The sequence below is a fragment of the Zonotrichia leucophrys genome, chromosome 5, assembly GCF_028769735.1.
Source record: "Zonotrichia leucophrys gambelii isolate GWCS_2022_RI chromosome 5, RI_Zleu_2.0, whole genome shotgun sequence".
NCBI lineage: Eukaryota > Metazoa > Chordata > Aves > Passeriformes > Passerellidae > Zonotrichia > Zonotrichia leucophrys.
In genome coordinates, this window is record NC_088175.1 from 49,012,280 (window position 1) to 49,038,370 (window position 26,091).

The following is a 26,091-nucleotide window of genomic DNA, read 5'->3' on the forward strand; positions in this document are numbered from 1 at the left end:
GGATCATGAAGTGTTTGCCCTTGAAAGGATTGGGCTGGTGAGGGGATGTGAGATTGCATAGCTGGGGACACAAACACGGTGTCAGGAGGAAGTGAGGTAACAGTTCTGGTCCCAGGGCCTGCAGTTTCCAGGAGGAGCATCCCAGATCCCTGAGGCACATGTCAGCCTGGGTAGGAATCATCTCACCTCAGCTTTCTAGGACTTGCTTGGAATTCACTGTAGGCTGCTGTCTGAGTGCCAAGGCAGTGTAGAGGATGACTCAGAGGAATCCTGCAACTTTCTAAGGATTAAAGCCAAAAGAGCAGCATGGATTTGCCTCTTCTCTGAAGAAATGCCATTGCTGACATCCTAAATCATCCCTCTACTGTGTGCCAGTTCTGCAGCGCACACAGAGAATTCGTTATTACATGGGTCCTCTGGCAAACTGTGTGCTGAAGGTGAAGTATAGCAGAAATTGTGGTACACACATGGGAAAACTAGACTTGAACCAGAAAGGAAAGTTTAACAGGACAATTGTAGTTCAGGGTCCTAAGGATCCACCTCAGGAATGAGCAGGGGCAAGTCCAGGCTGTTCAAAAGACAAGACTTTGGGATTGGAGTTGCTCTGAAGTAAAAGATGCAGCTGAGATGGAGCCCAAGTGCTTTGGGCACAGGTGTGGTTGCTGAGGCTCTCTCCCGTTGCTCATTTCCCGGGCAGAGTGAAGAGCAGCTGAGGAGCAGAGCCCTGAGCCCGTGGCAGGCTCTGAGGCAGCTGCCTGTGTGTGAGAGCCCTGGAGAACACGAGGCAGCACGGAGAGCAGGGGCTGTGGCAGGAGCTGGGACAGAGCCCGCGCCGGACGCTGCTCGGGCTCAGCCCGCGGGCTGCGCTCCCCTTTCCCAAGGGACCATTCCAGGGAACCTCCTGCAGATCCCGGCCCAGGGACAGCAGCTGGAGCCTGGCAGCTGAGGGCAGTGCACTGCGGGCAAGTTCTCCAGGCTGCCAGAGGAAACCAGGTCAGACTCTTCTCTTCCACCTTGATCAGGGCCCCCTCATTGGGTGGAACCTGGTTATTGATTTTGGGGGCAGAACTGAGGTCTGTAGGGAATTAAGGGCTATAAACACTGTGGGAAAAGGGAGGGAATATTGAAACAAGTGTCCTGTTGAGGGGTATCCAGCAGCTCAGTGATATCAACTGACACCTGAGAGTCCAGCTCAGATCCATCCCAAAGGCATTTGCTCTTTCATATCTCCATGGGCAATCCTCTCCTTCTCCAATTGTTTTCCTGCTCCAGCTGTGTGCTGTCCACAGCCAGGAGGGAGGTATCTCCCTGGCTTTTGTGCCAGGCACACAGGACCAGGCTCCAACTTCCTCCTTGCCATCTGTCCTGTCCCTCACCCCTCCCTGTGCTGCTCCACATGGAAGCTGTGGGTGGGAAAAGATGGGAAAAGCCACGTTTGGGGGACAGCAGCGTTGCTCTGGTGTGTCTGTTTGCCACCCCTGCAGCTGTGTGAGGGCAGGAGAAGCAGCAGAGGTGTCACCATGAGCACTTTGTCCCCTGCCACGGAGGGAGCCATCCCTGCCTGCTGGAGCCAGCCCGGTGGGAAGGCATCCCAGGGGAGCTGGAATGAGGAGAGCCACGACAACTGGAGCCAGTGTGACAGCAGGCAGTGGAGCAAAGTGCCTGTCCTGCTGCTGCTGCTGCTGCTGCTGCTGCTGCTGTGCCTGTGTGGGATGGTGGGAATGGGGCTGTGCTCTGGCTCCTCAGCTTCTGCATCCACAGGAACCCCATCACCCGCTGTGTGCTCAGCCTGGCCATGGCTGGCTCCACCTTCCTGCTCTCCATCACCATCAGCCTGGGGATATTTTCTGTCCCAGAGAGCTTCTGCCACCAGCTGGGCTCGTGGGGTGTGACAGCTGGGCTGAAGGTCCCCATCCTCTTGGCTTTCACTGCTGCTGTCTCCTCTCTGACAGCCCTCAGTGCTGTCACAGCTCTGTTTGTCCTCCCGTGTCCTGCTGGCCCTGCCCCTGCTCCCAGTGCTTCCCGGTGCTCCTGTGTGCCCTGCTCTGGCTGCTCTCCTTCCTGCTCACTGCCACCCTCCATTGCTGCCCTTTGGTGCCCATGGCCTTGGTGCTGAGCTGCCCCTTCTCAGTGCTCACCCTGACCTGTTCTGCTCTGGCCCTGCTGGCCAGGCTCCTGTGCTGCTCATGGAAACAGCTGCCAGGGAAGCTCTGTGCCCTGCTCCTGCTGCTCCTGTCATCTCCTTCCCCTTCTTCCCTGCTGATTTTGGGCACTGGCTCTTGCTGAGGGCGTTTGCCTTCTCTGTCTTTGCCCCCAGCCCCTCTCTCCTGCTCACCTGTGCCCAGAGCAGTGCCCTCCCTCTGATTGACTTCCTGGCTGGGAGCTGTGCAAAGGAATTCACCCCGTCTGGTAGTGTTGCCTTCCAGAGGGCTTTGGAGGCTTTTGTGCCAGAGCCAGGGCATAGGGATAATACAGGGGAGTCATCATCAGGTAGAATATTCATGAAACAGATTCATCAAAATATAGAACGATAAATAACCCAGTGTTTGAAGTCACCTCCAAGGATCTTGGATTTGAACTCCTGGCCCTGCACAGGACATGCCAACAATCCCAGCCTGTGCCTGAGAGCATTGTCCAAATGCTCCTTGAGCTCTTTCAGGCTGGTGCTGTGTGCAGCAAGGGAACTCCTGCGTGTTCTAGATGCTGGATGTCATCAATGATTCCTGTCATTGATGAACCAGGAATCATCAATTGTTTCGGTTGTGTCCTAGTTTAGGGTAATTATGGGAGTAAGCCTCTGAACGTGGTGTCTCTCGAAAACAAATTCGAGCAGCCCCTCCCCAGCTGGTTCAGGAAAAGATTTCCTTCGAGAAAAGTGGAAAAAACTGTTTATTTAACAAGCAAAGTATTCACAAGCATAAGAAATGAAAACAATATGAAACAATAAAATCTCTTGCTGTTCTGAAGAGTTGGCAAATTCAGACAGTCCTTGTTGTGGAGTGTAGTTTGGCTCACTCAGTCCCTTATCAGTCCCTCTGGTGCTGGAAAATGCTGCGTCCCAGGCCCCGGTGGGCCACAGGTGTGAGCTCCTGGTGCTCTTCTGGGATTTCAGTCCAGAGCAGGTTTGAACAGTTCCAAGCCAAAGGAAAACCACAGTCCAGGGAACTTCTCTGCCTCAGCCAGCTGAAAAAACCTGAAAGCAAAGGAGAGCTCTGTGCTGCATGTCTGTGCTGCAGACAGCACGGTCTGGGAGCAGGAATGGGGAGGAGTGAGCGCAGCTTCTGAAAACAAACTGCTGCATCTGCTCTCCCCCTCTTTGCTCAAGAACCAGTGTGAAATGTGCAAAACCTATTTCTGGGCTAAACAGATGAATGGGGACACAATTCAGCTCATAAAGTCACCCAGGACAGGTTGGAAGGAACAGTAGAGATCATCTCATTCCATCTCTCCTTCTTCTGTCCCATGGGCAGGGACAGCCAGGAAAGCTTTTGCTTTGAAGTCTTGCTCTTTTGAAAGGAAGCTCAGGTAGGGAGTGGATTGGATCACACTGGAGACAAGACATGTGCTTGGAAGCAGAAAAAGTACATTGGAGGATCATGATCCTTCTGCACTTGCCTTGGGAGAAACCCCCTGGCTGAGTTGTTCTTCCCTGGACAAGAGGTTGCACCATGGAAAGTTTCTGGTGTCCAGTGGGCAGGAAAACAGGAGTCAGGGAGAGAAAAACCCTCTCAGATGTCAAAGTCTCTTCTGTTAATTATTAACACATCTGTTAATAAATGCTCCTTAGCTGTTTAACCTCACATGTGTCTCCAAAGCCTGACTCACCACCCACAGCTTTCGCTCTCACTTCCCTTTCCAGAAGCAGTGGCACATTGGTTTACCCTGGATTTAAGGCAGTGGGAAAAGGAGGGACAACTTCGCCCTGAGCAAGAGATGTGGCTGCTGCCCAGGTCTCTCCCAGCAGCAATCAGGAGCTCTTGGCACTGCCAACATCATCCCAAGCATTGCAGGCATGTGCTTTAGGAAAGGCTCTGGTATGAGACAGGGACCTGCCCTGCTCCCAGAGCAGCCAGAGGCTTTAGAATGGGATAAAAGAAGGAAATGAGCCTTTTTGGACACTGTTTAACAGGGACAGGCTCTGCAGTGAAGCTGGGATTTTGTTTATTCAACAAATTCTGGGGCTTGGACTACCACAGTGGAAAGAAACAAAAACCATGAATCCAAATCTGATTGAGGGGTGGTTACAGAATGACAAAGATCAGGACAGGCTGGACTGTGGCTGGAGCTGCTGTGCAGAGTGGCTGTGCAGCTCCTCCTGAGGGTGGCCAGGTTCAGGATGGAGGTGCTCAAGAGCTTCCCTGGACACTGATGCTGGGGAACCAGAGGATGGATGGCCCCATTCTACAGAAGAGCAGCATAACCCCCTAATTTCTGTGCAATCCAATGGTCCAAACATCTGGTGATGGGAATTTCCATATTCCATGTACATTCTAGATACAGGCAAAGGAGTTCAGTGGAGTTCACCATCGACCCTGCACTTTCCTCAGAAGGATCCAATTCTGGAATTGAGGAATGTAACAAATTCCCACTGAAAGGATAAAGGAATGTTGCTGTCCCTCCCCAGCTCTGTAGCCCTACCTGGTGTCTGTAGCAGATAGGGCCTGGCGTTTGGAAGATCTCGTGATGTTACGGGAAGACAGGGCCCCTGCCCCCTTAGATAAGAAAATTAACATAGGAATGTAGCCCCCTAAACCGGATTCCGGTAACTTTCCACTTGCCCAGGTAACTTTCCATCCCTACTAACCATAGATGGTAAAGACAGACCCCCACCTGACGTAGAAGCCCCCTAGACTATAAAACCCCACGGGAAGAGAGAATAAAGGCCTTTGATCCTCCACCATATTGGTGTCCGCGTGTTTCTTAGGCCCGAGCGACCCCGGGGAAGGGGGTCGCCGTGCTGTTTCCTGAAACCAGGCCGCCTGCCTTGTATCAGAAGGCAACATTCTGGTGCCGAAAACCCGGGAAGCCGATCAGCGCCCGGGGAACGGGAATTCGCCTGGACAGGAAGCAGCGGCTGCAGCGGCGGGTCCCGACTGCAGCGAGGGAGACGTCCCGGACCAGCAAGGAACATGGAATCCTATGCAAAGGTCGTATCAGATATGCATGCACAGTTTAGGATAGAATGTAAAATTAAGTGTGAGCTCAGGAATTCTAATCTTGCTATTGCAAGGCTCCTAGAGCTCAGGACGATCGAACGTCCGGTAAATATATTATATTCGGAAGTGTGGGAGAAGCGGACTGCCGCCTTAGCGGAGGATACTAAGTCCTCAGGCAGTGGTAAAAGCCTCAAAGCGTGGGGGAAAGGAGAAGAGGCCCTACGCAAGGCATTAGAAGAACAGGAGACGTGGAAAGTCGCACATATACGTTTATTTCTTGCAGTAAAGCGGGGGGCGGGGGCCGCGACGCACACAGTGTCTGAGAGCGATCGGATTGAATGCGGGAATATGCCGGGGCTGGGAGCATTCCACCCCTTCCCGAGCCTGAGCCCAGACCCCCCAGAGCCCCCAGGGGACCCCCCGGAGCCCCCAGGGGACCCCCCCACCCTCTCGCGGAGCCCGCCGGGTCCCAGCCCCCCCGCGGAACCTTCCGAAAAATCCGCGGTTTCTCTATGCGTCCCTTACCCGCCGGCCGCCAGCCCAGCGCGGGAGGCAGAGCGGCACGCGCAGTTCTTCTGCCGGGGACAGGCAGAGGGGGCGCGGAGTGCGGCCAGATTGTCGGCGGGACTCGCCGCCGCCGTTTGCGTTTAAAGGTCGCGCCGAACCGCTTGGCAAGGGCGGAAGGGAAGAGGCGGGGGGCGGAGATGCAGTCAGTCTGCTTGACAACGCATGCACGGGCGAGAGGGGAGAAGGGGCGGCCCCCGCGGTAGAGCGTGGGACCAATCAGAGCACTCTATTCAAATTAGGTCCTTATAGGGCAAGGACGTTCCCCAGCAGCAGGCGGGGGGAGCCCAGGGGGAGGGAACGGCACCACCCCCGAAGGGAGGAGCGGGGTCGGAGCCGCACAAAACGGCACGGAGAGCGTTCAGCTTCCGCCTCAGAGTCAAATAACAGCTGCTCAGACAGCTCCGGAGAGCTGACCGAGCCCGGCTGGGACTCGGAAACCGAGAGAGCAGAATTAATACGGTTTCGAGCGAAACCGGATAAAGCTTTAAACAATATCGGGAAACGGTCTCAACACAAACTCACCGATTGGGGAAAAACAAAGACAGCTTGTAGGGACCGAGCGCCGGCAGCCCCCATGAACGCTTTCCCGGTGGGGGTTGCCGGAGCGCAGGGAAACCAACGGGGGACATATACCCCAGTTAACCTAAGGGAAGCCAAAGCGATTTCAGAAAGAGGAGTCAATTCAGCTGTAGTACCCACGTTTGTGGACGACCTTTCTAACAATAATGATCTGTTCACTTTTGATATTACGCAAATAAGCCGCATGCTTTTTGATGGGGCAGGGCGGATTCTATTTAAACAGGGGTGGCGGGACGACCGCGTTAGCCCAGGCTTCTGGGGAAAGGCAGCAACTCAGTGAGCTGTCCCCAGCCGGCACAGCTTTCCCTGGCAGCATCCTTGCTCCGGGCACGCCCGAGAGGGATCTGTAGGAGCTGCGGGAAGACACCCCGATGCAGCGGCCCAGCCACGGCGACCCCCAGGGGGGCAGGAGACCCTCGTGCCCTGTGCCCTCATAGGGAGCGGTCAATTTTGCATCCCCGCTTACGGTGCAACGGCCGAGCGGTCGGACCAAACAAAGTGATTAAAAGCGTGCCGAAAGGAAAAACGCAACCTACCCTAAAACCCTACCCACTAGAGTTAGCAAAGTCCCAACCGGCCATGCGGAAGTCTTTCAGACAGACCGTGCAGCCAGGTCGGGCTCAGACCCAATCTTTCGTATGTTAGAAGCTACCTTTATATCCCTGAACGAATCCAACCCTAACCTAACCGAATCCTGCTGGCTTTGCTACGATGTCAAACCTCCCTTTTATGAAGGAATTGCTTTAAACACTCCCTTCAGTTACTCCACAGCCAATGCCCCTCACCAGTGCAGATGGGAAACCCCTCGCAAAGGAATCACGCTGAGTCAAGTCACAGGCCGGGGCAGATGCTTTGGCAATGCAACCCTAGCTAGGCGGAGAGGCAACGTCTGCACCAAAGTTGTCAAGCCTAACAGGAAAAACAATAAGTGGGTAGTCCCATCCGCACATGGGATGTGGGTTTGCCAGCGATCTGGAGTGAGTCCCTGTGTGTCCCTTGCCAAATTTGATGACTCTAACGACTTTTGTGTCCAAGTTCTGATTGTTCCTAGGGTCCTGTACCACTCAGACGAAGAAGTGTACCACCTTTTTGAGGAACCCAGCCGGCTCCACAAAAGAGAAATAATAACAGGTGTAACTATTGCGATATTGCTCGGTTTAGGAGCGGCAGGAACGACAACGGGTGTCTCAGCCCTAGCGACACAGCACCAGGGACTGTCCCAGCTGCAAATGACCATCGATGAGGACCTGCAAAGGATCGAGAAATCCATTTCTTTCCTAGAGAAGTCAGTCTTCTCTCTCTCGGAAGTGGTCTTGTAGAACAGGCGAGGTCTGGATCTCCTGTTCATGCAGCAAGGGGGCATGTGTGCCGCCTTGAGAGAGGAGTGCTGCTTCTATGCAGACCACACAGGAGTCGTGAGAGACTCCATGGCGGAACTCCGAAACAGACTGGCTCAGAGGCAGAAGGACAGGGAGGCCCAACAGGGCTGGTTCGAGTCCTGGTTCAATCAATCACCATGGCTAACCACTCTGATTTCTACCCTAATAGGTCTGTTGGCATTGCTGCTTCTAGCGGTTACCTTTGGACCTTGCCCGCTGAACAAGCTGGTCTCATTCGTTCAGGCCCGCCTGGAACGGGCCAACATCCTGTTCATCGGCCGGCAATTCCAACCAGGGAACACTGCCAGCCACAAGTCCTAACCTTGACTGGCGAAAACTTATTCAGATTTACCAAACACCCTTTTCCTTATCGAACTACAACCTTATATCTCATTTCAGTATATGACTACCTCATCCATTTGTGAAAAAGGGGGGGGAGATGTAGCAGGTAGGGCCTGGCGTTTGGAAGATCTCGTGATGTTACGGGAAGACAGGGCCCCTGCCCCCTTAGATAAGAAAATTAACATAGGAATGTAGCCCCCTGAACCAGATGCCAGTAACTTTCCACTTGCCCAGTAACTTTCCATCCCTACTAACCATAGATGGTAAAGACAGACCCCCACCTGACGTAGAAGCCCCCTAGACTATAAAACCCCACAAGAAGAGAGAATAAAGGCCTTTGATCGTCCACCATGTTGGTGTTAGCGTGTTTCTTAGGCCCGAGCGACCCTGGGGAAGGGGGTCGCCGTGCTGTTTCCTGAAACCAGGTCGCCTGCCTTCTATCAGAAGGCAACAAAAACCCCTGTTGTAAAGTCTCACTGCACACAGATCAGGGAGAGATCCTTCTGTGCAGGTAAGGAATTCCTGCTTTAAAATGCTGCCTCCCATTGTGTTAGAAAGTTTATTTCAGCTGATTTCTGTGTCAAGATACAGACGGGATGCACAGGGCAGAGGAGAGAGAGGAGCTGGGGAGGTCACAGCAGTCACTAATAGAGGGGTGGCAGGAACAGAGCAGCTGCTGCAGGAGAGGAAGGTGGGGTAGGGAGGAAGGCAAACATTCCACTGACCTGTTCCCTGTGGGGCAGCAGCAGGCCAAGGGCTCTGTGCAGATCAGCAGCGCTTCCTCGTCCCTCTTGCTTCTTTGGGATCCATGTCCTAAAGCGGCTCCTGGCAGGTCAGGGACATGAAGGAGAAAGTGCCCAGGTCACCAGGAGCTCCCTATTCCTGTCCCTCTGGCTCCTCTCTTTTCCCTGTCCTGGTGCTGCTCCCCAGGGCTCGGTGCAGTCACAGGGCAGTTGGAAATGGTTTTGCATCTTTGGCTTCCACACAGTTCCACAGCCTCGGGGTTGTTGATCTTCATTTTTTAAATTTTCCCTACGAATCAAGTGGTCTTTTTCTTTGTTGTGAGAAACGACGCCTCACTTCTTAAAATTTTAAAACTTTATTAAACTACAACAAGGGACAAGGTAAAAGGAAAAGTGCGCAGTGCACACTCGCAGCCAGAGGCACGGCCAGAGGCACACAGAATCATGAGGCCCAAAACAGAAACAAGATTTGTGCTCTCTTTGTAAATCACCCCCGGGTAATCCAACCCCCACATTCAGACACATTCCACTTTTCCAACACAGCTCCTCCTCCATCCCGCCTTTCCGGAGCTTGTGCAGCGCTTCGGGCTTCGACTGCCCGCAATGGTCAGAGATCAGCATTAAAACTCTAAACATGAACACAGTACTCACGTTAGAAAAACTCCAAATTTTTTAAAAAAAAGGAAAAAAGAAAAAAAAAAAAGAAGAAGAAGAAAAAAAAAAGACAGAAAGGGAAGGATGCTCCCTGTGATCCCAACCCCTCTCCTGCCATCCAGAGGCACCAGCCCTGCAGGGATTTGGGAAATCACTGCCACCCCGTTGCTGAGTGTGTCCCCAGAGATTAAAGTGTCCCATTCTTTGCAGGCAGAGCTCCCTGGAAACACCATGGAACTCATCTGCTGAGCCAAAGGAGATGGAGTTCATTCCCTGGGGCTGAGGCCATGAGGGTTATTCCATAGGGAATAGAGCTGGGGAACAGCACTGAGCCCAGCTGCACTGCTTGGAGCCATGTGGATCCAGGAGGGAGGAGGAAAGCCATGATCCAGTGTGCTCCCTGCAGAGCATCCCACAAAAATCACCCAAGGCAATGCTCCTGCTCCCTTCTCCTGCAGGAATACAGCACCATGGGGAGGGTGATCCTGTGGATATTGATTAATAAAGTGACCCAAGGAATCCCTCAGTCACTCTCCTGGGGTCACTCAGCAGAGCAGTGGGAGGATTCAACAGACTCACACCTGAGTGTCCCTGGTGGCATCATTTTTGTGTGCAGTTTTTATTTTCTGCCCCTCAAAGACCCTCTGGAGGGAGAGCCGGAGGGACTCCATGGAGCAGGGCCTCCAGCACCTCCCCAACAAGAAGTAGATGAAGGGTTTGATGCTGCTGTGGATGCAGGCGAGCAGGAAAACAACCTGGGAGGGCACAGTGATGTAACCGAACTCCTGCAGGAAATTCCAGAGGCTGAGGATGAGAGCCAAGAGCCCAATGACGAAGATAATGATGTTGCGCTTCTCGGGCTGCTGCTGCTGGGAGCCCCACTTGGCCCTAATGAAGTCGCCTGTGCTTGAAACGAGCATGGGTGCAGCAATGAGGAGCAGGATGATGAGATACATGGAGATGAGAGCTGCCCGGCAGTGCTCCTGCTGGTGTGATGGGCACAGGAATGTCACCGCGGGCATGACAGTGAAGATCGCATAGGAGGCCCAGTATCTGATATGGACCAGCACCCACAGCAGGCGCAGAGGAGGGTCACAGCAGCAGCAGAGCTTGGAGAAGTTCCGCATATATCGCTCGTTGTTGCCGAACGTCACCTGGTACAGTCCCCAGTAGCAGGAGAAAACTGAGAGCTGGAAAACGAAGTTCATGTACATCAAGGGCAAGACAGGAGAGCAGGACACGTCCTCCACCAGGATGAGGAGGGCAGAGGGGACCGCAAAGAGGAGGAAGAGGAAGTCGAGAAGAGCCAGGATAAAGATGCCATTGTTTTTGAATATCAGGCTGAGGAGGCCGATGACAGCCCCGTTCCCAGCCAGCCCACAGAGGCAGATGAGCAGTGTCACACTGTGTATGGCCACACTGGTGACATCTGTCTCACACAGATGATATCCTTCAGTAGGTGAGGCAGGAGATGGGGACACGGTGCTCACCTCCATGGATGGACGCTGGGCAGGCAGTGGGATGTGGCCCTGGCTGTGGTCAGAGTGGATGGGCAGTCAGTGCTTGGAGAATCCAGGGTTGGACCATGTGGCTCCTCAGCAGCTCCCTGCAGCGGGAAGGATTCAGTGGGGAGGAGTGAGATGTGCAGGGGAGGAGGGCAGTGGAAATTGTGGGGTGGGAGAAGGAGGAGATGGGCTGGGCTGTTGTGCAGGGGATTGATAAGGAAGAGAGAATAAACATTTTCAACTCTCCTGAAGTTCCTTAAAGACTAACTGGGCCAACAGATAAAAATATGTAATGATGTGGACCCTGGTGATAAATGTGGCTGGAGCCAGAGCAGAAACAGATAAGGAGGTCCACAGTATTTTTAGGGCAAGTTCTGTAACAAGAAGCAAGAGCCCAGGGCCAAAGGAAAAGTTTAGGGCAGGGTCACCTTTAATATCTCAGCACTCAGTGAAAGCAACCATCAGAGACCCCTCTGAATGAACCTCAAGGGCCATCAGAGGACACTCAGTAGGAAGTGGATGCATGGAAATCAGTTCTAGGAAAATGGTATTTACATTTATGTTAATGGTGTTCTTTAGATAAGAAAAGCTTTTAATGTCTATGTATGGTTATAATGATTAACAACACTGATGTAAAGTCTCACAACACACACAGAAATAATGAGAGAAACTTCTGCGTGTCCTGCTGCCTAATAGTTCACTGGTAAAATGATTAGTTGGTGTTAGGAACTTTATTCTGTCTGATTTTGGTGTCACTCCTCATCCATGCCACGCCACGCCATCCCACCCCATCCCATCCCATCCCATCCCATCCCATCCCATCCCATCCCATCCCATCCCATCCCATCCCATCCCATCCCATCCCATCCCGATGGGTTCCCAGTCCCTGGCCTCTCCCTGGCTGCAGGTGTGGCCTGTTGGGCTCTGCTGCTCTCCAGTGGGAGATTTGGGATTGGTGGCACCCAGAGCCCTCCTGCCCCCTCCAGCCCCTGTCTGCCTGATGCCTTGGGCTGGCTCCCTGGAACAGAGGCCAGAGCAGGTGAAGAGAATAAAAGGAGGCATTGATGAAAGGCCTTCAAAAGGTTCACCTTGGGCTCTCCAAGCCTCTGAGAGGGGCTGCACCCAAAATGTAAAATGGTCATGAGTTTTTCAGACAGATATAAGTTTGGTCCATTTACAAATCAGGGGTTAATCCTCCAATTACATCTTCAGGTAAAGAAGTCATTTAGCCCCGGTTTGCCCTCCCCAATTCATTTTTGTCTGTACTTTTCTGGGCCTGAGGCAGTAGAGTGTCCTTGAATTTCAGGCCTAGAGGGATTGTTTTGTCTGACCAAAATGTGCAGACAGTTAACTAACACTTTCCATGGAGTTTAGAGTTATGCACTAATGCAGTACAGGATATGAAAAATAGAAAGGCTAAAATCCTAAGGCATCATGCCCACTCTGACATCCTCTAGGAATGCCCCCCAGGCTGCCTTCCCCTCCAGATAGCCCCGCTCCTCTCCTGCCCCACTCAGGAGCCCCAGCAGTGTTTGTGCTCCTCCTGGCAATTCCATGCTTCTGCAGCCCAATGAACAGCAGTGGAGCCATCCCTGTAGTGCCTCTTGTTTGTGTGCAAAGGAGGTTGGGGGGCTGGAGAGCAGGGATGGAGCTGGGGAGGGGCATCTCCAAGAGAAAGACGGCCCCAAAGCCTTCCGGGGCAGGCTGGGGTGAGCAGCCCGTGGGGAGGGAGTGGAGCCTGAGGCCCGGGGCTGGGAGGGATGGGAAGGACGGGAGGTGGGTGGGCTGCATGGGGAGTGGGATGGGAGGGTGGTGTGGGAGGGGTGGGACATGATGGAGCTGCTGGGAAGATGTGGTGGGAAGGTGTGGTGGGGCTGGAGAGAAGGTGTGGGGTGTGGTGGTGCTGGAGAGAAGGTGTGGGATGTGTTGCTGTTGGCGGCCTCAGGGAAGCCCCAGGGAGGGGGGTGGTGCACCATGGAGCCCATGGTGACAAACACAGGTGTCACCCTGCTCCTGGAAGGGGGTGGCTGTGCTGAGGATCACGGCCTCCTCCTCTCCTTGCTGCTGCACCACCTGAGCCTGCTGAGGGAGCAGCTGAAGGCAGTGGAGAGGAAGAATTTCTGAAGGCAGACAGACCTTTGCACCTGGCTCACAAAATTAAAAATTAAAGATCTCAGGGGAGATCTCTGCTGTGACACTCACAGAGCACTCGGGGTGGGGAATGCTGAGCCCCTGGGCCATCGTGTCTGTGCCAGCCCAGCTCTGGCACTGGGGATCGTGGTTGCTGCAGGGAGCACAAACCATGGCTGTGTCCCCTCTTACAGCATGGAGTTTAAGTCTAACAGCAAAAGCGTGCTAGACTAATAAAAATTTTGAGTCAAAATTGTGAACATATTGGAAATTTGTTTGCCATAGACAGGTTCAAAGAAACAACAATGATCCAGGATTTTTATACACTATAATGTGCCAGACTTTTTACAGATGCTCCCCAAAATGCTCCCAATACAGTATATTTTGATATCGGTGTTTTAATTATTACCAGAATATGCTGTCTATCTTTGTTTAATGGATAAACCAGGTTTTTTCAGGTAAAGAGTGTTTTATTGGCAGTGCTTCAATGCTGGTGAAGATCGTCCATGCCCTGTCGCCCTGCTCTGTCAATGGGAAAGACAGAGGGGCTGGGGGAAAGAAAGGTGATTTAAAGTTTAATTTCACTTTTCATTACCATCTTCTGAATCTGTTAATAATAATTTACTTGATACCAGAAAATTTGAACCGTTTTTTTGTGTAGAGTGTTTTTTCTCCCAGTTCTCATTTCAACTCATGAGCCCTTTGTTAATTTTTGTTTCCCTCTCCTCTGCCCAGCTGAGAGCAGGAGAAGGTGAGTGAACGGCTTTCACGGGTGCCTGGCGTTTGGCCAGTGCCAAACCACAACAGGCTTGCAGCAGGTTATCAGCATCAGAGCCCACATTTCTTACTGACAGTACCCCTGATGATGCAATAAAAGTTATTGGAGACCAGATGTTGGGGTGCTGGGGTGCCCCTTGCAGCCCTTCACCAGAGCTCATCCTCCTCCTCCTCAGCCTTGCGAATACTTGTGGTTGTTTTTTCCTGATCTCACCCCTTTGCAAGCAGGGACACCTTCCACTAGACCGGGCTGCTTCAAACCCCATCCAGCCTGGCCTGGAACACCTCCAGGGATGGGGAGGCCAGAGCATCTCTGGGAACCTGTGCCAGGGCCTCTCCACCCTCACAGGGAAGAATTTCTTCCCAATACTCCCCCTAACCCTGTTCTCTGGCAGTGGGAAGCCATTCCGCCTTGTCCTGTCACTTCAGGCCTTTGTCCAACGTGCCTCTCCAGTTCTTGGAGCCTCTTTAGGCCCTGGAAGGGGCTCTAAGGTCTCCCTGAAGCCTTCCCTTCTCCAGGCTGAACAGCCCCAGCTCAGAGACCTCAGAGAAGCCACAGGGAGGGGGTTGATGCCCCGTGGAGACAATGGTGACAAAGACAGATGTCACCCTGCTCCTGGAAGGGGGTGGCTGTGCTGAGGAGCACGGACTGCTCCTCCCCTTGGAGCTGCACCATCCCAGCCCGCTGAGGGAGAGGCCAAAGCCAGGGCAGAGGAAGAATTTCTGAAGGCACAAAACCACCAGCAAGGAAATCAGTAAAAACCAGGTTTAATATTAAGCAAACCAATGTGCTATCCCTATTTGTGTGTTTGTGTGTATTCAAGGGCGTATGACAAAAGGACAGCGTGGGTAAGGATTAAAAGGAAAATGGCTTAAAAGCTTTAAAGCACTCAAACCTAACAGTAGTTTAGTTACACCTTGAATTTTGCAATTCAGCAGAGGAATTTAACCTTTTTAATGCCTGATAGTTCCTTGCAGACCTGCCCCAGTGAGATGTCTCAGATACTAACACAGCTGAGAGAGCAGCATTTCTGCCACATTTGCCCGAGCAGATGCAGACGTGTGTGCACACAGCCAGCCAGGCAGGCAGAGTGAGTGCAAGGTGCCTGTGAGCAATTGCCCTGGCAGGCAGTGAAATGCTCCCTGCGGATCCCTTTGCATCTCCTCCCTGGGCCAAGGGCTGGGCCTGCAGCCCTGGGGGGATGGGCCCAGGAGCCGTGGGCGTTGGGGGATCAGCCCAGGGCAGCAGCCGGGAGAGATCCCAGCTGGGAGAGGCCCCAGTGCCAGGGAGCTTCTGCTCAGCGCTGCTGGGCCCAGCAGAGCTCCAAGGCTCTCCTTTGGGGCCGCTGCTCACAGGGCCCCAAGGCATGGGCGGCACTCACAGCAATGGTTCAGCCTGGCCACACTTGGGGCCGGCAGCTTCCTGGGACAGTGGCAGAGCAGGGATGCTGTGGCATCCAGGGCAGTACAATAATTTCCAAGGCTGTTGATAAAAGCCCAGGAGGTGGTTGGACAGCAGCAGTTGCTGGGAGCAGAGGGTGTTTCTGATCAGCGCCACAGGAGCTGAGCCCAGGGGCTGCTCCTCAAGGCTGAGGCCTCCCAAGCACGGATCAGAGCCCAGAGCAGCCTGGAAAGGGGCTGGGGATGCACCTGCACAGGGAGGATGATCCTGTGGGTATTTATTGATCAGGAGACTCTAGGAATCTCTCAGCCACAGTCCTTGGGTCCTTCAGCAGCGCAGTGGAAGGGATAAACAGGCTCAGATCCCACTGGGATCATTGCCAAAACCTCCCCTGGTGCCAAGAAAGCAAACTGAGCTGAGAATTCCCATTTCCGTCATTGCAATGCAGGCTCACACAGCCCAAGGGAAGGACAGCACTCAGTTGCTTGCAGAATAGGCAGCAGCACTTGGAGCCCACCCTGATTACTGCCAATCCTCTTGATGATGCAATGAAAGCTATCAGGGACTAGGGTGCTGTGATCTCCTTTCCAGCCCATCATTCGGGCTCATCCTCCTCCTCCTCAGACAAGGGAGCCCTTGTGTTTGTTTTTACCTGACCCCATCCCTCAGGGCAGCCTGTGCCAGGGCCTCAGCACCCTCACAGGGAAGGATTTCTTCCCAATATCCAAGCTAAACCCACCCTCTGTCAGTGGGAAGCCAATCCCCCTTGTCCTGTCACTCCATGCCCCTGTCCAAAGTCCCTCTCAACCTCTCCTGGAGCCCTATCAGCTGCTGGATCATGAAGTGTTTGCCCTTGAAAGTATTGGGCTGGTGAGGGGATGTGAGATTCCATAGCTGGGGACACAAACATGGTGTCAGCAGGAAGACAGGTGACAGTTCTGGTCCCCAGGCCAGCAGTTTCCAGCAGGAGCATCCCAGATCCCTGAGGCACATGTCAGGCTGGGTGGGAATCATCTCACTTCAGCTTCTTAGGAATTTCTTGGAATTCACTGTAGGCTGCTGTCTGACTGCCAAGGAGTGTAGAGGATGACTCAGATGAAACCTGCAACTTTCTAAGGATTAAAGTCATGGTGTCGGCGATGCAGAGAGAGATGAGGAGACTGACTCGATGATCAGAATCTGATTTTATTGTGGGATACAAACGTTTATATACTATTTCAGGGTGACCAGTAATGTGTACTGCAATGATTAGGTAAAAATCACATACACAACCTTATGCGTATAACAACATCTCTTACTTGAACAGTTTAATGGGATTTTCTTTTTCCTGTAATCCTGCCTGATTTATTCTTTTTGCAGTCTAGGTCTAATTTTTAAAGTTCTGTTTGCTTTTGCCAAGGCAACCTGTTATCACATCTCTTATGTTAACCAGGTCCAAAGTCCATCATCTGTCTTGTGTCCCCCAACATTCCAACACCACGCGAGTAGCATTGATTTGCCTCTTCTCAGAAGAAGTGACCTGGCTGAACTCCTAAATCATCCCTCTGCTGTGTGCCAGTGCTCCAGCTCATGCATAGAATTTATTATTGCATGAATCCTCTTGGAAACTGTATGGTGCAGGTGAAATACCACTGAACTTGCAGTATACAAGGGGGAAACCTAGATTTGAAACAGAAATCAAAGTTTAACAGCATATTTGAAGTGCAGGGCCCGAGCATCCAGCCCAGAAATGAGAGGGGACAAGTTCAGGCAGTTCAAAAGACAAGATTATGGGACTGGAGTTGCTTTAAAATAGAATAGAAGCTGAGATAGAGCCCAAGTGCTTTGGGCACAGGTGTGGTTGCTGAGGCTCTCTCCCGTTGCTCATTTCCCGGGTACAGTGAAGAGCAGCTGAGGAGCAGAGCCCTGAGCCCGTGGCAGGCTCTGAGGCAGCTGCCTGTGTGTGAGAGCCCTGGAGAACACGAGGCAGCACGGAGAGCAGGGGCTGTGGCAGGAGCTGGGACAGAGCCCGCGCCGGACGCTGCTCGGGCTCAGCCCGCAGGCTGCGCTCCCCTTTCCCAAGGGACCATTCCAGGGAACCTCCTGCAGATCCCGGCCCAGGGACAGCAGCTGGAGCCTGGCAGCTGAGGGCAGTGCACTGCGGGCAAGTTCTCCAGGCTGCCAGAGGAAACCAGGTCAGACTCTTCTCTTCCACCTTGATCAGGGCCTTGTCATTGGGTGGAACCTGGTTATTGATTTTGGGGGCAGAACTGAGGTCTGTAGGGAATTCAAAGCTATAAATAATGTGGGAAATTGAGGGAATATTGAAACGCATGTCCTGCTGAAGGAATCCAGCAGCTCAGTGATATCAGCTGACACCTGAGAGTCCAGCTCAGATCCATCCCAAAGCCATTTGCTCTCTGTTATTTCCATGGGCAATCCTCTCCTGCTCCAATTGCTTTCCTGTTTCAGCTCTGTCCTATCCACAGCCAGGAAGGAGATATCTCCCTGGCTTTTGTGCCAGGCACACAGGACCAGGCTCCCACATCCTCCTTGCCATCTGTCCTGTCCCTCACCCCTCCCTGTGCTGCTCCACATGGAAGCTGTGGGTGGGAAAAGATGGGAAAAGCCACGTTTGGGGGACAGCAGCGTTGCTCTGGTGTGTCTGTTTGTCACCCCTGCAGCTGTGTGAGGGCAGGAGAAGCAGAAGAGGTGTCACTATGAGCACTTTGTCCCCTGGCACAGAGGGAGTCAGCCCTGCTTGCTGGAGCCAGCCAGGTGGGAAGGCATCCCAGTGGAGCTGGAATGAGGAGAGCCACGACAACTGGAGCCAGTGTGACAGCAGGCAGTGGAGCAAAGTGCCTGTCCCGCTGCTGCTGCTGCTGCTGCTGTGCCTGTGTGGGATGGTGGGAATGGGGCTGTGCTCTGGCTCCTCGGCCAACAGCAGTGCCCTCCCTCTGATTGACTTCCTGGCTGGGAGCTGTGCAAAGGAATTCACCCCTTGAATGTTGCCTTCAGAGGGCATTTTGAGGATTTGTCCAGACGCAGGGACAGGGCAACACAGTGGAGTCATTATCAAGTGGAATAATCATGAAAGAGAGGCATCATAAAATAGAACCATAAAATATCCAGAGTTGGAAGGGAGCCACAAAGATCACTGAATTCAGTTCCTGGCCCTGCTCAGGACATCCCAGCAATCCCAGCCTGTGCCTGAGAGCATTGTCCAAATGCTCCTTGAGCTCTGTCAGGCTGGTGCTGTGTGCAGCAGGGGAACTCCAGGCTGGTGTGGTTACTGGATGACCTGAGGAATCCTCATAGAATTGTTTGTCTTGGAAGGAACCTTAGCTATCATCTCATTCCATCTCTCCTTCTGCCATGGGTAAGGAGACCCAGGAAAACTTTTGGTTTGAAATCGTTGCTCTTTTGAATAGAAGCTCAGGTGGGGAGTGGTCTGGGTGACACTGGAGACAAGGAAGGTGCTGGGAAGCAGAAAAAGTATATTGGAGGATCATGATCCTTCTGCACTTATCTTGGGAGAAATCCCCTGGCTGAAATGTCATTTCCTGGATAAGAAGTTCTACTGTGGAAAGTTTCTGCTTTCCAAATGGCAGGAAAATAGGAGATGGGAGAGAAAAACCGTTTCAGATGTCAAAGTCTCACTCTCTCATGTGTGTCTCCAAAGCCTGACTCCACCCACTGCTTTCACTCTCAGTTCCCTTTCCAGAAGCAATGTCACATTGCTTTCCCCTGGATTTAAGGCAGTGGGAAAAGGAGGGACAACTTCCCCCTGAGCAAGAGATGTGGCTGCTGCCCAGGTCTCTCCCAGGAGGAATCAGGAGCTCTTGGCACTGCCAACATCATCCCAAGCATTGCAGGCACGTGCCTTAGGAAGGGCTCTGATATCAGACAGGAACCTGCCCTGCTCCCAGAGCAGCCAGAGGCTTTAGAATGGCACAAAAGAAGGAAATGAGCCATTTTGGATACTGTTCAACAGGGACAGGTCCTGCAGTGAAGCCTAGATGTTGTTTATTCAACAGATTCAGAGGCTGGGACTACCACAGTGGAATCAAACAAAAACCATGAGTCCAAATCTGATTGAGGGGTGGTTACAGAATGACAAAGATCAGGACAGGCTGGACTGTGGCTGGAGCTGCTGTGCAGAGTGGCTGTGCAGCTCCTCCTGAGGGTGGCCAGGTTCAGGATGGAGGTGCTCAAGGGCTTCCCTGGACACTGATGCTGGGGAACCAGAGGATGGATGGCCCCATTCTGCAGAAGAGCAGCATAACCCCCTAATTTCTGTGCAATTCAATGGTCCAAGCATCTGGTGATGGGAATTTCCATATTCCATGTACTTTCTGGATACAGACACAGGAGTTCAGTGGAGTTCACCATCGACCCTGCACTTTCCTCAGAAGGATTCAATTCTGGAATTGAAGAATGTGACAAATTCCCACTGAAAGGATAAGGGAATGTTGCTGTCCCTCCCCAGCTCTGCAGCCCTACCTGGTGTCCCTTCCCATCAGCTGGGAATGCAGGGCTGGCTCTGCTGGACAGAAGGGGAAGGATGCTCCCTGTGATCCCAACCCTCTCCTGCCATCCAGAGGCACCAGCCCTGCAGGGATTTGGGAAATCACTGCCACCCCGTGCTGGGTGTGTCCCCAGGGATTAAGGTGTCCCATCCTTTGCAGGCAAGAGTTTGCTGAAAACACCATGGAACTCATCTGCTGAGCCAAAGGAGATGGAGTTCATTCCCTGGGGCTGAGGCCATGATGGTCATTACATGGGGAATAGAGCTGGGGAACAGCACTGAGCCCAGCTGCACTGCTTGGAGCCATGTGGATCCAGGAGGGAGGAGGAAAGCCATGCTCCAATGTGCTCCCTGCAGAGCATCCCACAAAAATCACCCAAGGCAATGCTCCTGCTCCCTTCTCCTGCAGGAATACAGCACCATGGGGATGGTGATCCTGTGGATATTGATTAATAAAGTGACCCAAGGAATCTCTCAGTCACTCTCCTGGAGTCTCTCAGCAGAGCAATGGGAGGATTCAACAGACTCACACCTGAGTGTCCCTGGTGGCATCATTTTTGTGTGCAGTTTTTATTTTCTGCCCCTCAAAGACCCTCTGGAGGGAGAGCCGGAGGGACTTTATGGAGCAGGGCCTCCAGCACCTCCCCAACAAGAAGTAGATGAAGGGTTTGATGCTGCTGTGGATGCAGGCGAGCAGGAAAACAACCTGGGAGGGCACAGTGATGTAACCGAACTCCTGCAGGAAATTCCAGAGGCTGAGGATGAGAGCCAAGAGCCCAATGACGAAGATAACGATGTCGCGCCTCTCGGGCTGCTGCTGCTGGGAGCCCCACTTGGCCCTAATGAAATCGACTGTGCTTGAAACGAGCATGGGTGCAGCAATGAGGAGCAGGATGATGAGGTACATGGAGATGAGAGCTGCCCGGCAGTGCTCCTGCTGGTGTGATGGGCACAGGAATGTCACCGAGGGAATGACAGTGAAGACAGCAAAGAAGGCCCAGTATCTGATATTGACCAGCACCCACAGCAGGCGCAGAGGAGGGTCACAGCGGCAGCAGAGCTTGGAGAAGTTCCGCATATATCGCTCATTGTTGCCGAATGTCACCCGGTACAGTGCCCAGTAGCAGGAGAAAACTGAGAGCTGGAAAACGAAGTTCATGTACATCAAGGGCAAGACAGGAGAGCAGGACACGTCCTCCACCAGGATGAGGAGGGCAGAGGGGACCGCAAAGAGGAGGAAGAGGAAGTCGACAAGAGCCAGATTAAAGATGCCATTGTTTTTGAATATCAGGCTGAGGAGGCCGATGACAGCCCCGTTCCCAGCCAGCCCACAGAGGCAGATGAGCAGTGTCACACTGTGTATGGCCACGCTGGTGACATCTGTCTCACACAGATCATCTCCTTCAGTGGGTGAGGCAGGAGATGGGGACACGGTGCTCACCTCCATGGATGGATGCTGGGCAGGCAGTGGGATGTGGCCCCTGGCTGTGGTCAGAGTGGATGGGCAGTCAGTGCTTGGAGAATCCAGGGATGGACCATGTGGCTCCTCAGCAGCTCCCTGCAGTGGGAAGGATTCAGTGGGGAGGAGTGAGATGTGCAGGGGAGGAGGGCAGTGGAAATTGTGGGGTGGGAGAAGGAGGAGGGGGGGTGGGCTGTTGTGCAGGGGATTGATAAGGAAGAGAGAATAAACATTTTCAACTCTCCTGAAGTTCCTTAAAGACTAACTGGGCCAACAGATAAAAATATGTAAAGATGTGGACCCTGGTGATAAATGTGGCTGGAGCCAGAGCAGAAACAGATAAGGAGGTCCACAGTATTTTTAGGGCAAGTTCTGTAACAAGAAGCAAGAGCCCATGGCCAAAGGAAAAGTTTAGGGCAGGGTCACCTTTAATATCTCAGCACTCAGTGAAAGCAACCACCAGAGACCCCTCTGAATGAACCTCAAGGGCCATCAGAGGACACTCAGTAGGAAGTGGATGCATGAAAATGAGTTCTAGGAAAATGGTATTTACATTTATGTTTAAGGTGTTCTTTAGATAAGAAAAACTTTTAATGTCTATGTATGGTTATAATGAATAAAAACACTGATGTAAAGTCTCACAACACACACAGAAATAATGAGAGAAACTTCTGCGTGTCCTGCTGCCTAATAGTTCACTGGTAAAATGATTAGTTGGTGTTAGGAACTTTATTCTGTCTGATTTTGGTGTCACTCCTCATCCATGCCACGCCACGCCATCCCATCCCATCCCATCCCATCCCACCCCATCCCATCCCATCCCATCCCATCCCATCCCATCCCACCCCACCATCACCCATCCCATCCCATCCCATCCCATCCCATCCCCATGCCATGCCATGCCATCCCATCCCATCCCATCCCATCCCATCCCATCCCATCCCATCCCATCGTTCCAATCCCTGGCCTCTCCCTGGCTGCAGGTGTGGCCTGTTGGGCTCTGCTGCTCTCCAGTGGGAGATTTGGGATTGGTGGCACCCAGAGCCCTCCTGCCCCCTCCAGCCCCTGTCTGCCTGATGCCTTGGGCTGGCTCCCTGGAACAGAGGCCAGAGCAGGTGAAGAGAATAAAAGGAGGCATTGATGAAAGGCCTTCAAAAGGTTCACCTTGGGCTCTCCAAGCCTCTGAGAGGGGCTGCACCCAAAATGGACAATGGTCATGAGTTTTTCAGACAGATATAAGTTTGGTCCATTTACAAATCAGGGGTTAATCCTCCAATTACAGCTTCAGGTAATGAAGTCATTTAGCCCCAGTTTGCCCTCCCCAATTCACTTTTGTCTGTACTTTTCTGGGCCTGAGGCAGTAGAGTGTCCTTGAATTTCAGGCCTAGAGGGATTGTTTTGTCTGACCAAAATGTGCAGACAGTTAACTAACACTTTCCATGGAGTTTAGAGTTATGCACTAATGCAGAACAGGGTATGAAAAATAGAAAGGCTAAAATCCTAAGGCATCATGCCCCCTCTGACATCCTCTAGAAATTCCCCCCAGGCTGCCTTCCCCTCCAGACAGCCCCGCTCCTCTCCTGCCCCACTCAGGAGCCCCAGCAGTGTTTGTGCTCCTCCTGGCAATTCCATGCTTCTGCAGCCCAATGAACAGCAGTGGAGCCATCCCTGTAGTGCCTCTTGTTTGTGTGCAAAGGAGGTTGGGGGGCTGGAGAGCAGGGATGGAGCTGGGGAGGGGCATCTCCAAGAGAAAGACGGCCCCAAAGCCTTCCGGGGCAGGCTGGGGTGAGCAGCCCGTGGGGAGGGAGTGGAGCCTGAGGCCCGGGGCTGGGAGGGATGGGAAGGACGGGAGGTGGGTGGGCTGCATGGGGAGTGGGATGGGAGGGTGGTGTGGGAGGGGTGGGACATGATGGAGCTGCTGGGAAGATGTGGTGGGAAGGTGTGGGGTGTGGTGGGGCTGGAGAGAAGGTGTGGGGTGTGGTGGGGCTGGAGAGAAGGTGTGGGGTGTGGTGGGGCTGGTGGCCTCAGGGAAGCCCCAGGGAGGGGGGTGGTGCCCCATGGAGCCCATGGTGACAAACACAGGTGTCACCCTGCTCCTGGAAGGGGGTGGCTGTGCTGAGGATCACGGCCTCCTCCTCTCCTTGCTGCTGCACCACCTGAGCCTGCTGAGGGAGCAGCTGAAGGCAGTGGAGAGGAAGAATTTCTGAAGGCAGAGACACCTTTGCACCTGGCTCACAAAATTAAAAATTAAATATCTCAGGGGAGATCTTTGCTGTGACACTCACAGAGCATTCAGTGTGGGGAATGCTGAGCCCCTGGACCATCGTGTCCGTGCCAGCCCAGCTCTGGGCACTGGGGATCGTGGTTGCTGCAGGGAGCACAAGCCATGGCTGTGCCCCCTCTGAAATCAAGACATTGTAAGTCTAACAACAAAAGTGTGTTAGAATAATAACAATTGTGAGTCGAAATTGTGAACATAGTGGAAATATATTTGCCATAGACATGTTCAAAGAAACAATGATTTTCAGGGATTTTCATACACTATAATACCCAAGATTTTTTCATAGATACTCTCAAATGTGCTCCCAATTTTTATATCATGGTATTGTTGTTTTGTTTCCTTTAACTACTACCACAATATGCTGTCTCTCTTAGATTAATGCATAAACCAAGTTTTTTCCAGCTAAACAATAATTTATGAGATTTCATGTTCTGGTTAGACAATTCCCTTTTCTTAAGTTTTCTTAGGTGCACAAGCCTAGAAATGCCTCCCTTGTTGCCATTACAATTTATCTCTTACAATTTATTATCAAGTCTTTTGGTGTGTATAGGCCTCTGAATTGCTAATTATCTCAAGAAATCATTCTTATTCTATGACATCCAATTAATTTCTAGCTGTATGATAACCATTAAAAATACATTATTGAATTTTGTTCTCCAACTATTGAGTACATTCTGTAAGGGCTATGGGTCAATAGAGTTTTCTACTGACACTCAGCCAACACAGATCTAAATCAAAACCAGCTAAAAAACCACAGTCAAATAAGCCTTGACCAATTAAACATAGTTCATTATGAAATTTCTAAACAGTCACAGAATTCCTGGCTAACTACCTCTCTGTCCCCTCCCTCCAGCCACATTCCCGGCTGGCAGCAGCAGCCAGAGGAAGCCGGGAAGCGCTGGCAGAGGGGGCAAAGGCAGCTCAGGGTTCACGGTGCTGTTTATTGATATCAGACCTCAGTGGGAGGCAGGAACCAGGAGCCAGGGGGAATTCTTGGGTCACAGCTGTGTTGGGAAGGGTTCCTTTGAGGGTAAAGTGCTCTAGGACCTGTGAGGGAGGAGCAAATCCCTGCTCCAATGAGAAACCTGGAGAGCATTGCTCCCATATGGCCCCTGTCACTGCCTGTGCTCCCTTTTCCTGCAGGAATAAGGGTAGGAGGGTGATCCTAAGTCACTGCCCCATGGTCCTGCATGGGGGCACCTGAAGGGTTCAACAGGCTCAGAGCCCTGTGTCCATGGTGGCATCATTACTGGGGGCAGTGCTCCCTTCTGGCTCCTCAAACAACTTCTGGAGGCACTCCCTGAGGGACCCCATGGAGCAGCGCCTCCAGCACTTTGTTACTGAGATGTAGATGAAGGGGTTGATGCTGCTGTGCATGCAGGCAAACAGGAGAACAACCCGGGGGGACACAGTGGTGTAGCCGAGCTGCTGCAGGAAATTCCAGAGACTGAGGGGGAGAGTGAGGAGCACAGCCAGGAAGACAATGATGTCAAGGCTCTTGGATTGCTGCTGCTGGGAGCTACCCTTGAAGTGAATGAAGAGGATTGTGCTGGAAATGACCATGGATGGAGCAAAGACGAGGAAGTTGAGGATGTACAGGGAGATGAGAGCCCCGCGGCAGCAGAGCTTGTGTTCCTGTGACTGGCACAGGGAATTCACCGCAGAAATGGCAGCGATGGCAGTGATGGAAAGGGCCCAGAGCATGGCACTGACCACCACCCATGAGAGGTCCTGGGGAAGGTGGCAGAAGAGCCCAGGTGGGCAGAGCATGGACCTGCCCCTCTCGATGCTGATGGCCATCAGCCGGTACAGCCCTACGCTGTGGAACATAGGGAAGAGGAGGAAAAGGAAGCGTATGGATGCTGGGGACATGATGGAGGAACAGGAGAAATCCTCCTGCAGGAAGAGCAAAGTGGAGGGGACCATGAAGATGAGAAAGAGGAAGTTGATGATGGCCAGGTCAAGGATGTAGGCAGTTATGTGTTTCATGGTGTCCCTGTGGATGCGGAACCCAAGGACCCAGATCACAGCCCGGTTCCCAGCCAGCCCACAGAGGCAGATGAGCAGTGTCACACTGTGTGTGGCCACGCTGGGGACATCTGTCTCACAGAGATCATGCCCTTCAGTGGATGAGATGGCAGGGGGGACATGATGTTCATCCATGGATGGACGCTGGTCAGGCAGTGGGATGTGGCCCTGGCTGTGGTCAGAGTGGATGGGCAATCAGTGCTTGGAGAATCCAGGGATGGACCATGTGGCTCCTCAGCAGCTCCCTGCAGTGGGAAGGGTTCAGTGGGGAGGAGTGAGATGTGCAGGGGAGGAGGGCAGTGGAAATGGTGGGGTGGGAGAGGGAGGTGGGAGGTTTGGGCTGTTTAGCAGGAGGTTGATAAATAACATAAAGAATAAACATTTTCAGTTCTTCTGAAGTTCTTCAAAAGCAAAGTTGCCAAAATTTTAAAGGATGTGTTATAGATGGATAATGGGATGATTGGCTCTCACAGTTAAGGGATGAATACTGTGTGAATATTAAGAGAAGCTTTATTGATGGATAATTATGTTATTGCAGTCGGTTGTTTAGATGTCCTCTGTTCTCCCCATAGTCTCCTTCTC

At 52.5% G+C, this 26,091-nt stretch overlaps 2 protein-coding genes and 1 pseudogene across 3 annotated transcripts; 1 reads left to right on the plus strand and 2 right to left on the minus strand.

Annotated features, from left to right (window-relative positions):
• The first annotated feature begins 663 nt into the window (after positions 1–663).
• LOC135448715 (mas-related G-protein coupled receptor member D-like) lies at positions 664–5,807 on the plus strand (annotated as a pseudogene).
• Positions 5,808–9,113: 3,306 nt separating this feature from the next.
• On the minus strand, positions 9,114–11,032 carry LOC135448531 (proto-oncogene Mas-like). Of its 2 annotated transcripts, XM_064714632.1 has the most exons (2): positions 10,911–11,032; positions 9,114–10,610 (listed from the first exon to the last, which is right to left on the minus strand). In XM_064714632.1, exons 1-2 carry the CDS (start codon positions 10,914–10,916, stop codon positions 9,996–9,998), a joined length of 621 nt encoding a protein of 206 aa, XP_064570702.1. In that variant the 5' UTR covers positions 10,917–11,032; the 3' UTR covers positions 9,114–9,995. The 2 variants fall into 2 exon arrangements, with proteins under 2 accessions (XP_064570702.1, XP_064570701.1); XM_064714631.1 differs by having other exon boundaries at positions 9,857–11,023.
• Positions 11,033–20,267: 9,235 nt separating this feature from the next.
• On the minus strand, positions 20,268–25,644 carry LOC135448716 (uncharacterized). Its single transcript, XM_064714925.1, has 3 exons — positions 24,707–25,644; positions 22,365–22,392; positions 20,268–21,299 (listed from the first exon to the last, which is right to left on the minus strand). The coding sequence occupies exons 1-3, from the start codon at positions 25,642–25,644 to the stop codon at positions 20,268–20,270; spliced, it is 1,998 nt and encodes a 665-aa protein (XP_064570995.1).
• Positions 25,645–26,091: the final 447 nt, after the last annotated feature.

What these genes read in the sequence shown, in the direction of transcription:
- LOC135448531 (XM_064714631.1), bottom strand. Translation starts at nt 10,916, where the DNA reads ATGGAGGTGAGCACCGTGTCCCCATCTCCTGCCTCACCTACTGAAGGA.
- LOC135448716 (XM_064714925.1), bottom strand. Translation starts at nt 25,644, where the DNA reads ATGGATGAACATCATGTCCCCCCTGCCATCTCATCCACTGAAGGGCAT. An exon ending in GATGCCACCATGGACACAGG is followed by an intron (nt 22,393 to 24,706) that starts GCTCTGAGCCTG and finishes TTTTGGGTGCAG; the next exon opens with CCCCTCTCAGAGGCTTGGAG. An exon ending in AGAGGCTTGGAGAGCCCAAG is followed by an intron (nt 21,300 to 22,364) that starts GTGAACCTTTTG and finishes TTCCCACTGCAG; the next exon opens with GGAGCTGCTGAGGAGCCACA.